Source organism: Pezoporus wallicus, unplaced genomic scaffold (genome assembly GCF_028554395.1).
Source record: "Pezoporus wallicus isolate ANWC-B61680 ecotype Strahan unplaced genomic scaffold, APGP_CSIRO_Pwel_v1 contig_4710, whole genome shotgun sequence".
Classification (NCBI taxonomy): Eukaryota; Metazoa; Chordata; class Aves; order Psittaciformes; family Psittacidae; genus Pezoporus; species Pezoporus wallicus.
The window spans coordinates 880,071-894,567 of record NW_026640647.1 but is presented as its reverse complement, the minus strand read 5'-3'; the positions used below and the strand labels follow the sequence as shown (position 1 = coordinate 894,567).

The 14,497-nt window shown below is 38.5% G+C and overlaps 1 protein-coding gene across 2 annotated transcripts in view; it reads left to right on the top strand.

Annotated features, from left to right (window-relative positions):
• The window catches only part of HIBCH (3-hydroxyisobutyryl-CoA hydrolase), a 41,294-nt gene extending 33,240 nt beyond the window's left edge, over positions 1–8,054 (top strand). The window contains exons 12-14 of one of the 2 annotated variants that reach the window (XM_057419909.1): positions 1,497–1,616; positions 2,773–2,806; positions 7,443–8,054. In XM_057419909.1, the coding sequence (XP_057275892.1) occupies positions 1,497–1,616; positions 2,773–2,806; positions 7,443–7,558 (270 nt within the window). In that variant the 3' untranslated portion in view covers positions 7,559–8,054. Of the gene's footprint in view, positions 1–1,496; positions 1,617–2,772; positions 2,807–7,442 lie in introns of those variants that run through there. The other variant, XR_008973566.1, reaches the window with a different exon arrangement.
• Positions 8,055–14,497: the final 6,443 nt, after the last annotated feature.

The window sequence follows — 14,497 nt, the reverse complement described above, 5'->3', positions numbered from 1 at the left end:
AAGCTCATTTCTATTTTCTTAACCAGGTTTTTGTCTCTCTCCCCACTTCCCCCTACTGTTTATTGGCATGTTGTTAATTGAAGGATAGTCATGAAAGCCAGAATTACAGCATTTGTTTATGTGCCTTAAGCAGATCTTGTCCGTGGCATAATATTTATAGCCTGTAACTGTTGAAAGAAGGAAAGCAAGACCTCCAGACTTCCTATCAGAAGAGCAATGTAGGACTAAATTACTGCAGCATCTGTTGATCCCAGACAAAAAGCTTAGATAAATACGCATTTATGTGTCATTTCTTTTTAATATTTTTCTTCCACAGTTTTCTTCATATGTTGTCTAGTCTCTGCAGATGATCCTAAAGCAACCACCTTAAGTTTGTTGCTAATCTCGCTATTATTACCTTACTACCCTATTGTACCAAATAAAACTTAAATTCTGTACAATATCAGCTACAACTTCAGTAATTTGTAAGAGCACTTAAGACTGTATGTATATGATACTAGAAAATGGAGTAACATTGCTTGTCCCACACCTTCACTTCTGAAACAAGGAGGCACAAAAGTACAAAATGTAATCAGTGCTAAGTAATGTTAAGTTTGATGGCTTTGTAATGGAAAATAACTGCGGTGTTTGAAGGTAGTTGACATAGTTTCAGGCCCTCAGGACCTCAGTACAAAAGGTGTGAGAAAAGCAGAATAGGACAGGACCTGGGGATGGGGAGTATCTGGGACTAGCAGATGTCCAGGGTGGGCACAGATGAACTAACTGATGAGTAAAAGGACAGGATGATTGCTATATTTGAGGTGTTAATAAACCCATTAAGCTAGTGTAAGCATCTACTAGGGAGTATCCCAGACTAGCAGATGTCCAGGATGAGAGCAGTTAAACTAACTGATAAGTAGAATAGCAGATGATTGCTATGTCTGTAATGTTAATTAAGCTTGTTGGGAAAAGTAAACGACCCTTAAAGACCACCACATTTTTGTATGCATGCCGGAAACTGTTTGGAAAATGATGTAATATGCTCAGTGACCATATAAGGATGACCTGCACAGCAGTTCGGGGACACACGTTAGGAGGAGCTATCCCCCGTGTCTCCCGGCGCCGCAATAAAGAATACCTGCTTGTCAACTTGAAACTCTGCTGGCAAGTTTGTTCCTGGAGTTTTCTCCGAATCACTTCTCAAAAGAATCTGTTTGGAAATGGCTTTCAGGCTGCATAAGATTCCTGAGCTAGTAGTAATTTGGTCATAAATGATGTGATCTTAGGAGTTCTAAGCTTTCCACAAGTAGTGGCAAACATCCCAGGGATCTTTCCAATAAAAGTTTATGCAAGTAAGTCCTTTTAGTTTGACAGCATGGTGGGAGGGAGCGGGAGGAATAGGTATAACATAAGTGAGCTCAGTGCCATCATTTACTTCACAGTTTAAAATGCAACGACAGACTTGCAAATGTGTCTGAGTTGAAGAGAATAAAAGTAATTGTTGTTGTCTTCCCCAGACTATTAGTAAGATGTCACCTACATCCTTAAAGCTGACTCTCAGGCAGCTCAGAGAAGGCGCTTCCATGAGCTTACAAGATGTACTCACGATGGAATACAGACTGAGCCAAGCATGCATGGTAAGCAAGCAGCTGAGCCCATTGTCTCTTCCCAGCAATGGAGGGGTAGCACATTTATCAGAGACTAAGTTATATACAGATTACATCACGGACTCACAATTTATAGGTTTTAATTCTCAGTATCTTTTGTGTATTTGTTAAGTTGTTTTTTCCAGTTACATCTCTTTATATGAAGCTTGAAGGGGATTACATTAATGGGAATGGTAAAGGGCTTTTGTTAAGAAAACTATGGTAGTGCTGTAATATAGGGAGTTCTGTATTTGGACTGTAATTTTAAACCCTTGGTGTTCTCAGATTTCCTATTTAAATTACTTAGTCCTCAATTCCCATTAGCAGGATGGGAATAGTTGTATATCACTGCCTTTCAGGAGTGCTGTGACAAGTTTATTAAAGAAAACAGATTTTAGTACTATTTGTAGTAAGGCCTGAGTACTTGTGTAACATATAAGGAAATGATCCTTTCAGTAGAACATAGTTGCTAAATAAATTATCTGAACAAACTCCTCATAAAGCTTCCCCATGGCACCCTTAATACTAGTTTTATGACATTTTAAGGTAAGATTTTTATGTATTTGACTATTTGTGATAATGTAAATACTTGGAAAATGGGAAAATATATCTGTTTCTGGTATGTTGTAATGTCTGCCAGTATCCTTGCCATAGCTTTCCTGAAACTAGTATTGTTGCTCCATTGCTAGTGAAGCATACTTAAGGATTTAAATGTTACATTTACCTTTATAAAAAATCCCTGAATGTTTCCAGGGTTCTATTTAACTGCATAGTGTTCAGTTGCGCAGAATACTTCACAATCCCTGATGACTGTCCTCTCTCTGATAAATTTCTGATCCTGCATACCTCAGTTCCCATCATGCAGAACTCTTTAGAAAAATCTGACATGTAACAGAGAGAAGACTGCATTGCATAACAGTTGACTGATAATCGAAGTTCAACAGACTGATTTTGAGAGTTGTGGCTGCATTTAAGCAGGAGGTCATAGAGCTCTAATAGGTAAGGAGCAGGTAGGATGATATGAGAACAGTACAAGTCAGATTTAACTGAATCTTGAGAACTTGCATTTCAGGCAGAGGTGGGATAGGGAAATACGTGCTAAATAGAATCTGTCATGTTACAGCTTTTTTTCCTTTTAATCTTTCAGAGAGGCCCTGACTTCTATGAAGGGGTTCGAGCAGGTAAGCATGCACACCAGAAATGTTTCTCAAACTTAATAATATGCAAACTCACTGTTGTGTTGCTTCTGTGGAGGTTAAGAAAAGTGCATCCTGCAACAGCCCAGAGAAAACTTCCAAACTTGCTCCAGTTTTTACTTAATTGGACTCCTGTATGGGCAAAAACTTGTTATTTTTCCCAGAGTGTAACAGCCATGTTTCCTTTGTGTAATCTCAGTTACATTTCTAATGTTATTTATTCACCTTCTAATGCAGCACCGTGAAAAGGTTTCACCAATTCATTGGGAAATGTCAAATATATTTAATGCTAGCAGTAGTGATACCCATAGCTACGGGTGTCACTTGTGTGTCCAGATTTAGTGTTGCCACATAGCTGGTTCAGCCTGCTATAAGATGGTGTAAGACTTGAAGAACATGGAAATTTGTTAGAACAGAGTCTACTCCTATGTCCAAAGTATATCTATATAGAGGTGTCTTTCTATCAAGGTATATACACGTAAACTTTAATATTTCAGCATTTTAAAGCATTGGTCAAGGTAGGTAAGGGTACAAGTAGAGCAGCAGCTCAGGAAGTTCACCTAGGGGAGAGACTTAGATTTTGTCCTTGATTCTACTGCTGATTCACTATGCAGTTTGTCAAACCCAGTGTCACATCTGTTAGAAACTATCGTAATTATTTATGTACTGTACAGCAGGAGGTGAAACAATACACAAATACTTCCTTTTCCTAGGAGCTTACAGTACAAGATGTTTGGATGAGTAACACTTTGGGGTTGAGGGAATCTGACTTTGAATTCAAACTCAAGTATATATTATTACCTCCTTCTCATTTTTTAATATGTGTCTTGATAAAGTAGTTTAAAATACGTGTGAGTAATAGATATTAGTTTGAGTGTTCACTATTAGTAATACTGTATTAAAGCCTGTGGTGAGAGATGCAAAATTTGTTTGTAGAGCATGGAAAAGGTTTCTGATTTTAATCTTTAGTTCTTACTGGCAGAGAATGCTTTGAAGAATTTACCCCATTGCATGATAAATTCTGTTGAATTCTGTTCTTATCAAATACTTTTGAGAAGTACATGGTTTTCATTGTGTTGATAATGGGGGCAAGGATATTTTACAAAGACTATTCCTAGGATATATTCTAAATCACCATATAAACTTTTGAAATGACAAAGTCAGAGAGTCAGATGAACACCAAGCCAAATTGTCACTTGTAATGCCTAAGGTCATTAAACCATATGGTGATGAAGTAGAGGACAAAAGCAAATCACTTGTCAGTATGTCCAGTAAATTACACAAACTGCTCATAAAGAAAGAAACTGCAAGAACAGCAGTTGGGAAAGATTCTCTTTTACACAGGATGACATAGCAAAGGATCAACTATATCAGGAAAAAAAACCCAACCCACCAATATTCTGAACATAATTTTTAATAGGAAGTAAGATTGTTAAGACTTTACTGGATCAACCAGTGAAAAAGAAAAAAAAAAGAAAATAATAAATACTAGCTTTTTATTTATTAAAGCATAATTTATCAAGCATTTAAGAGCAAGCTTTTGACCCTGTCCACAGAGGATCTAGCACAAAGTAAAGTTAAGATGTAATAATCAGATTTTAGTTTTCAAAGGTTGTTTTTCAGCAGCCATAGGTCAGGTTCTAATAACAGCTTTTATTTGCTTCAAACTGTAATTTTAATAGGCATGCTAGGGAAATAGTTTGTTGAAAAGCTTTTTAAACCTATTTTGACCTGAGGTCAGAATTTCATTGTTCTTTCAGCCAGACTGAAGATAGGCTGGCAAGCAGTATTCCTCTCTGATACCTGTGATTTGGGCTACTAAAGAAAAGCCAAACCTTCTAAAGCATAAACTATACAGATCATATTTCAGCAACATTTTTCCATATAATGCTAAATGTGGTCTTTGGACACTTTAGGTATCAATGTTTTGCTTTGATTTATAGGATAATACATAAATTAAGAAATGCATAGCTCTGCACAATTTCCAAGAACGTTGGGTTTTCTATTCTTGCTGCATAAGCAAAGCAGTCATTTTTTAGTGTCAGTGCTCAAACACATCCAGGTGGACTACAATCTCAGCAGCCTGAGGGGACAAAAATCTGCTAAATTAGCCTATTTGTGCAGGAATGTACAGTTCAAATGGAATTGTAAAGGCCTTCTACATATTGCTGATCCTGCAAAGATGTTATTTCTGTATGGCTTCTGCCCTCTCTTCTGCAGTGCTAGCAGCTGGCAGATGTGAGCCTAACCCTGGACACACAAACCTGCTGCAGTCAGTGAGTAGGTAGAGATTACATTGCAACTAGCAGAATTTTAGGTACTTAGAAATATCAGCGTTGTGACTGTTCTTAGCCTGCCTTAGAAGTCTTCAGAATTTTGGTTCTGTTCTTGTAGTGATCGATCTCAAGCTGGAGAAACACAGCATATACAGATGTTAATACAGCAAGGAAGTATTTTCAAGATACTAGTAGAAAACAAATATTTTAACTCATATAATATTAAAGACTCCATTGGAGAGAACATAGTAAGCATTCACTTATCCACCAAACTGGCCACAGATCCAAACAGAAAGGTTGAGTACACAGTAGTGCTATAGAATGAAGAATTATCAACAATTCCTACTGTATTTCAGAGTTGAAGCTGTAGCAGTATACACATGGACTTTTTTTTTCCTTCTAAAGCATCTCTAGTCAGTGTGGACTTTTGTGGCTGACCACTGAGATTATTTTAGCCAGATTGTAAACTTCAACTGAAGTTGAATAAAATCATTAGATAAGTCATATTCCAGTGGAATAAATATACTTGATTCAGGACAGTTACATATTTTGACCCAAAACAATCAGTGGCTTCACATCACAGTGTTTAATTTGTAAGATCATAACTTTTCACCAAGTTATCCAGGTGAGTGACCTAGTAAAATCACTCTTTTACAGCACATTTTTTTTAAATTGCCCACATGGATTCTACTTCCTGTAGAAGTACAGCTTTGATCTATATAGGGGTTTTCTTTCAAAAATTATTTTTTATTTGTATCAAAGGAGTCCTTAGACCTCTGTTTGCAGTTAAATGAATGCAGGGCTCTGATTCTCTTTTTACTTTGGAGGTGCATGATAAAGGCTTGTGATGCCTGTTTGTCTTCAGCTATATTCAGAAATATTAATTAATGCAGCTGTTATTTGAATGGTATTTATTTTCTAGGCACTTTCCAAGTGTTGGTTATAGAGGGAAAAGTTAAAAAGACATTTTGAAATCGCTTGGGTTTTTTACCACAAACAGCCATAATGCCTGTCTTCCGATATGACACAATCGTTAGGTAGGCATTCAATTAAATCCAACTCCTTTGTATACTTCACATCCTAGATGTTTTTAGTTTAGTCACCAAGCACAAAATCTGTTTAGAAAGACATGACAATTTACCAAAACCACCGGCTGTTATTCTTCAAAATATCTAGGATCTGTAAGTATCTTCTGTCTTCATACCTTTAAAGCCATCCTACTCTTCATCAGAAAAATCAACCAACCAGCCAGACCCCCCTGTTCTCAGCACATTAAGTACTGAGAGGTGTTTCCTGCCCATCCTCCCTTGTATGATGTGGGTGGTGTTGGTCAGGAGGTCTCCCAGGACACGCACAACCCCATCTCCAAATCAGTTGCTGATACCACACATCTGAAGAGAATGTTTGTTGAGGGGGGATGTTGGGTGCATCCTAGAAAGCCATAGTTACTATGGCTGTTCATTTTAAATTATAAAAAAATCACATTTTTGAATAGCACCTCTATGGGTTTTCTTGGAGCCAAAAAGGTGCTTGGAAGGATGCTCTGGAATTCCATTCATACTGATAATTTTTATACACAAATAAATTCTCTCTTGTCTTACGCTGTTTACTAATGCAGCTGTTCTTGCTGACATGCCTTCAACATTCCTGCAGTACAAGGGATGCTTTTTATATTTTCTTGCTATACATGAAATTCATTCACTGATGATTTTTTCTTCACTAATGTACTAGTACATATGTAAAGTACACATACTAAGCTTATACAAATCTCCATAGTTAAATTTACATAGGTCTGCAGTATCTGTCAGTACTTACAAATAAATATTCTTGTATTTGCCCACAAAGATACTCTGCTTTACTCTTTCCTCATTAGTTATTTCATAATTAGTTTATATGATGTGTTTAAATTAGCTTTAGGCATTAAACACGTCCTTTGAGTCATCTCCTATATCCTACAATCAGATTTTGCAGAGAGGTGAAAGCCCTTATCCAAAATGAGAATCATGCATACTGTTTCCAGTTTCACATGAAAAAGCGTAAGTCAGGCAGGAGTAGTAGGTCTAACAGAAAGCACTAATTTGAGGTCTATCAAAGCTTGGGCTACTTCTGAAGTTACCCACTGTTCCTTGTATCATCAGGCAACTCCCAGATACGTCTCCAGGCAGATCACAACTCAAGACTTTTTAAGTAGAAATATGTATGTTACAAAAAAATCTGTCTTCTTGAGAACATACTGATTTTTCTTCCCTGTGTATTCATTGTAGTTATCTGTCTGGATTCAATCTAAAGTCATCTTAATTAGAGAAAGCTTACAAGTAACTTTTGTGTTTCTGTACACCTGACAGTGCTGATTGACAGAGACCAGTCCCCCAGATGGAAGCCAGCTGCTCTAGAAGAAGTCAGTGATGAGTTTGTGGATGATTGTTTTAAGCCGTTGGGAAGCAATGATCTCAAGCTATAAAGATCAAGCCTATTGACTTAACATCTGCTTAAGTCTATGATATAAAAAAATAATAGTAGTGTGATAAAGTTTGGTAAGACTCAGCTAGCCTGAGATTCGTAAGTAATTTGTTGCATTCAGGAACATTCTCTTTTGTTATGCTGCCATAATGGCAAATAATCTCTGGTTAATAAAGGGAAAAGGCAAATTGTTATTTTTACTGCTTTATGTAATGATTAACATTTAATTTTTTGCATCAACTCTTAGTTTAGGAGGAATCTTTGGGGACAGAGCAGACGTAAGGGATGACCCTAACAAGCAAGAAGTTAGGAGACCTTTTGTGTTCTTGGCTCTGTCACGGATCTGTTAAGTTTGGGTTGTGCCCCAGCTTATTATTTATACAATGAAAATAAAATACATGTAAAGCTTTAAAACAGAGCTACAAAGGAAAATGCAGGACATGAGAAGTTCATGGTATTAAGTAGCCTTTTAAATAGAGGGTCAGACTGACACATTATTAGTCTGAGAGAAATTGTTCTATTGATTTAACATTTGGTCAGTATTCAGTTTTGCTGCGTGATGTAGACATTGTTTCAAAGGTCAGAGCCTAGAGCACACTTCTGTTTGTTATAAGAAAGACCTTTAAAAAAAGATATTGAGTTGAACTGCACAATTAGTTTTTCATGATTTAAAAAATAGCTAGTTTTTCCTGGTCTTACAAGGGTGAAGAAATAACTGTCTCAGACCTTCCTCTGAACACTAAGCATTGATGTTAGTGATTGTTGAATGATTTTAGTGGTAGAGATCAGCCCAGCCCTAACACTGCAAGTGCCTGGAGTTTTTACCACTAGTCTGGGTTCCCATTTGCTTGTGCCCATGAACATCCAATCTGCTGGGTGGAAAACCTGTGAAAAATAAAGGGAATGCAGCAATATGTACTGAAGATCACGAACGGGAAAATACGAAATATCTGCTGTACATGGATTGTATAGATTTTTTAAGATAACATATCCTAATGAATGTATTTGTTGGGATCAAAATTTAAATATGCGTCAAAAACAGATTAGGATTGTTGTGTGTGCCTTAAAGGTTGCTTGGTTCTGATACTAATAATACTTAGTTATATGACATAATCAGAGCTCCTTGATAAAAGTATAATCTTTTGCAGGAGTAATATTAATTTTTTTGTAGTGTTTGCAACAACACATAACTATTAGTCTTTCTTCAACATTAAGACTGCATTAATCAAATCATGTATCAGTATCTTTTCCTACTTGTTTCTACAGTTACAGGCAGGTCACAAAACCAAATTTTGGCTTCTGTGAAGGTGAACCACTGAGACTAAAGGAAGAAAACTTCTGTCCCCGTAACAGTAACAGAAAAATTCTGTCCGTAATCAGCACTGGAGAATCAAGAGGTCAGAGCTCCAGCCCTACTGTTACAGAGTTTTCAACATTGGGCAGAGTTTATTATTGACAGTATGGGTATACAATGGCTTAAGGCTCCTTCCTTCCTAGAAGCTGTTGCGTAGAAACAAAACCCGGGAAATTCAGGCATCAGGGTGAACTACTAAAGTGACTTTCAAAGAACTAGAGGTGAGCAAAATGGAGAGCAAGATCATGAAAAAATGGCACCTTGATTTGTCACTAGATAAAACTGTCCAAATTTCACCTGCAACTTAATCTTACTATGTATGTATTGGTTATGAGACAGTCCTTGAGCTTAGTTTCAAAAGTAGTTAAGAGATTTCATTAATAATTTTAGGATAACTCTGAAAATAAGACTTGAATTTCTATCTCATTCTGACTTGTAAGAAATTTAAATCTTCCCTCCTTATTTTTTGAAAATTTTGTATGCTTTAGATTCTTAAACAGTCATAGAATCATAGAATAGTTAGGGTTGGAAAGGACTTTAAGTTCATCTAGTTCCAACCCCCTGCCGTGGGCAGGGACACCTCCCACTAAACCATGTCACCCAAGGCTCTGTCCAACCTGGCCTTGAACACCACCAGGGATGGAGCATTCACAACTTCCCTGGGCAACCCATTCCAGTGCCTCACCACCCTAACAAGTAAGAATTTCTTATATCCAATCTAAACTTCTCCTGTTTAAGTTTTAACCCATTACCCCTTGTCCTGTCACTACAGTTCCTAATGAAGAGGCCCTCCCCATCATCCATATAAGGCCCCCTTCAGATACTGGAAGGCTGCTATGAGGTCTCCACGCAGCCTTCTCTTCTCCAGGCTGAACAGCTCCAACTTTCTCAGCCTATCTTCATACAGGAGGTGCTCCAGTCCCCTGATCATCCTTGTTGCCCTCCTCTGGATTTGTTCCAACAGTTCCATGTCCTTTTTATGTTGAGGACACCAGAACTGCACACAATACTCCAAGTGAGGTCTCACAAGAGCAGAGTAGAGGGGCAGGATCACCTCCTTTGACCTGCTGGTCATGCTCCTTTGGATGCAGCCCAGGATACGGTTGGCTTTCTGGGCTGTGAGCGCACACTGAAGCCGGCTCATGTTCATTTTCTCATCAACCAACACCCCCAAGTCCTTCTCTGCAGGGCTGCTCTGAATCTCTTCATTGCCCAACCTGTAGCTGTGCCTGGGATTACTCCGACCCAGGTGTAGGACCTTGTACTTGTCATGGTTAGACTTCAGAAGGTTGGCATCAGCCCACCTCACAAGTGTGTCAAGGTCCCTCTGGATGGCATTCCTTCCCTCCAGCGTATCAACCGAACCACAAAGCTTGGTGTCACCGGCAAACTTGCTGAGGGCGCACTCAATCCCACTGCCCATGTCAGCAACAAAGATGTTGAACAAGACCGGTCCCAACTCTGATCCCTGAGGGACACCACTTGTTAATGGTCTCCAGCTGGACATTGAGCCATTGACCACAACTCTGCGTGCAGCTATCCAGCCAGTTCTTTATTCACCAAGTGGTCCATCCATCAAATTGATGTCTTTCCAATTTAGAGACAAGGATGTTGTGTGGGACAGTGTTGAACGCTTTACACAAGTCCAGGCAGATGACATCAACTGCTCTACCCCTGTCCATCAGTTCTGTAGCCCCATCATAGAAGGCCACCAAATTGGTCAGGCAGGATTCCCCCTTAGTGAAGCCATGCTGGCTGTCACCAAGCACCTTGTTGATTTTCATGTGCCTTAGCATGCCATCCAGGAAAATCTGCTCCAGGATTTTGCCAGGCACAGAGGTGAGACTGACTGGTCTGTAATTCCCCAGGTCATCCATTTTCCCCTTCTTGAAAATGGGGGTTATATTTCCCTTTTTCCAGTCATTGGGAACTTCACCTGACTGCCATGATTTTTCAAATATGATGGCTGTGGCTTAGCAACTTCATTTGCCAGCTCCTTCAGGACCCACAGATGGATTTCATCAGGTCCCACAGACTTGTGAACGTTCAGATTTTTAAGATGGTCTTGAACCAGATCCTCTCCTACAGTGGGTGCAAGGTCTTCATTCTCACAGTCCCTGCATCTGCCTTCCAAGATTTGGGTGGTGTGGTCAGAGCCTTTGCCAGTGAAGACTGAGGCAAAGAAGTCATTCAGAACCTCAGCCTTCTCCAAATCCTGTGTAGCCAGTTCTCCCAATAGCTTCTGGAGGGGGCCTGCGTTGTCCCTAGTCTGTCTTTTATTCGCTGTGTACCTATAGAATCCCTTCCTGTTATCCTTAACATCCCTAGCCAAGTTTAATTCTAACTGGGCCTTGGCTTTCCTAACCTGGTGCCTAGCTTCCTGCACAACATCCCTGGTATTCTTTCTAGGCCACCTGTCCTTGCTTTCACTTTTTATAAGCCTCTTTTTTCCTTTGAATTTTCCTCAGCAGCTCCTTATCCATCCAAGGAGGTGGTTATTTTTATTTTAAATTTGTTCATTCCATTATTTTTGTACAAAATGAGCAATCTTCAGCAACTATTTAACAAAAAACATGGTGATTTTCAGGGAGTAGGGATCATGCCTTCTCTGACTGAAAAAGGACTTAAGGTGCTTTAGCAAGAGTATTCTGAATCAAACTTTCAGTTGCTTCCAAAATTTATGCAAACATAAATTATCCCAAACTCATGGTAGCAAGATCCTGTCCAATCTGTGCATTTCTATAAAATAAAAGTCATACAAACAGATGGTAAGTTCAATTTTATTTGGTCCACAAGAAAGTATTTTCCACAAAAGATACTGTAAAAAATAGATTGTACTGTGTTTTATTTGGGACTACTGATGTGTCTTACTCCAGAAATGTCAATTTTATGAAGTTGTGCTGTAGTTAATATGTTTTGAATTATTATAATATCAAGTCAGTCACATTGTATCCACTCAGACTACATTTATGTTTCCTGGAGAAAATATAAAGCAAGCGTATTTTTAACTCCTAAATATAAGTAAATGGTTTTGTGGAGTATGCCAGTCCCATACTGGAGTGCCTTTATTACACAAAATCAAGTCAAAGAATCAGTGGTAACTTAGCTGGAAAGCCACTGCAAGTGGCACACTTTAGAGTAATCTAATAAGAGATGTAATTTTATTTAGGTAAAGCCATCTTGATTTTTATTACACATTAGTATTGTGCCTATTAGAAATACAGCGTAATTCTGGACAGAAGTCTCCTTTCATTCCTCACCAGACTGTAGTATTGAACAGCTTTTATTTACGTTTTTATTTTATTAAGGGTACGTGCATTATTTATTAAGGACAGTGTCTTGTAAAAGAGATTATTTTCCTGGTGAGAAGTTGTCTCCCTGTTGTTTGTAAGCTTGTTTGCCTTCCATTTGCTCCATGCTTTCCCTGAAGTTCCAGTGTCCTAGGAAGCATCACAAAGCAGCTGAAATTGCACTTCAGGCTATATTGAAGCTGCTGTAATCTTCCAGCATTAATGAGAAAAGACAAGCTTTGTGGTTGCAGGTAGGTAACTAGTTGGACAGTGGGTGATCTACTTACTATCATGTTATGATGACTTTCTGAGGAAGCAGGGAAGGTGTCCCACACAGCAAATACTCCAAATGGAATCACACTGTGAAGCATGTTTAATTATACCTAGGTGACTTTGGGGAAATTTTGAGTATTTATCTGTATGGATGCCATGATATAACTTTAGACTATTATATCTTATAATTCTGCCTGCTGTTGGACCATGCAGTGGCAGCCTGCCAATGGAGAAGCTGCTTTCAAAAGCACATCTGATATTCTGACTCCCAGAAGAGTGTCAGATGCTAAGGTTACATCCAGAGAAAGGATTTGAGACATTGCAACACCTAACTCCCCCTGACAGCCACCAAGGTTACTTGTACAAGGGTCAAGACAGATCTACCTAAATGCACTCTTAAAGTGAGTGCAGTTTTCTATCTATCTGCTAGTCACATATCTATCTGGCAAATAATGTCTCTGGAGCTTTTGGGAGGGTTTCTTTTCCCCCTGCCTTGTTTTTGTGTTTTTTTTTTTTTGGGGGGGGGGTGGGGTGTTTGGCTTTTGTTTGATTTGGGGTGTCTTTGCTATTTTTTTCTTTAATTACTGTCTTTGACAGTGTTAATATCTTTGAGTAAAGACTAACGTTACAGAAAGGTTCACTTTTTTGGTAATAAAACTTTAGCTATAATATAAATAGGAATCCTTTTTAATGCTGTGGTTAAGCAATATCAAATTAATATATGTGCTGATCTGATATAGCGTGGACATTTCTTTAGACTGAGCAAATGTAGGGTATGGTCTAATGTTTTACACGCTTTAGAACTTCAAGGTACATCACTGTTGGCGGTAGAATTTAAGTGGGCCTTGGTCCCACTTTACATATGGCTTCAAAGATTCATCACTTCAAAGAAGAAAACAATGCAACATAAGCAGATTTTGTCCCCCTTCTTTTCAGCGAAAGCCTGAGAAGAGTCTTAATAGCACAGTCTAGTCTGGTCACTGTGAATTAATAGTCTTGTGCTGTGTTACAGAGAACCATTTTTCACCCTTTACTCTTGATAAAACCACTTTCCCATACAGGTGGATTTAAAGTAACTAAGTTTGTGTGGCAGAGTTTTCAAAACAGCTCAAATCATAGCTTATTCTCAGATTTAAGGCAGGCTACAAATAACAACTTACATGGTCCTCTTTCTGCTTGCTTCCTTCCGCTTGAAAAATCATGCTTTATATAATTTACTAGAACTACGTGTGTGTGTTTTAAAAATAGTAACAGTTTTTGCCAGTAAGGAAAGCATTTTTCTGTAAAACAAAAACATCAAATGGAAAAATGTTTGATCTAGGAAAAAACCCAAACCTATGTCTTTTAAACTGGCCATAACAGAAAAAGGAACAAACCGGTGCTAAACCCCAAGCTTTTACAAGGCATTCACTTTGTATAAAATGTCCGCAAAACTGTAGCTTTAAGATGACAGTGATTAACACCTCCCTTTCTTCGTATCTCAAATGCTAGTTACTGTAGGTCAGGCTGCAAGTCCTGGAGAAGCAGGGTGCGGTGTGTGGAGGCAGGCTACATAAAACTGGTAAAGAATTGAGTCCCTTAAGCTTTTGGCCTAAGGCTTATTTGCAGATTCAGTGCACTGCTCAGGCTTTGGGTTTCTGTAGCTTGTATTTGCATCACCATATGCAGTTTTACCACTGGGTCAAGATGAGCCTACAGAAGCTGAAGGAAGGTCCTGTGGCGAGGGCATTACCTTTGTGTGAAATTTCAGTGTAAATCAGCCATAGGTCCCATGAAACATACAGTCCTAAAATACTGTCACACTGTTGAAGGTTTGTTTCACTAGTTTGCATCAGTAGTTTTTGCACACCTATGTGGGTTACAGTAAAAAACTAAAACCAATCCCCCCTAAAAAACAGCACCCGAACGTAAAAACCAAACCAAACCAAAAATCCAAACAGCTTGGTCTGAACACAGCGATCAGATGTCATTAAACTACCTTACTGTAGGATTTTAGAGAATAGCCTTCATGCATTTACAGAAG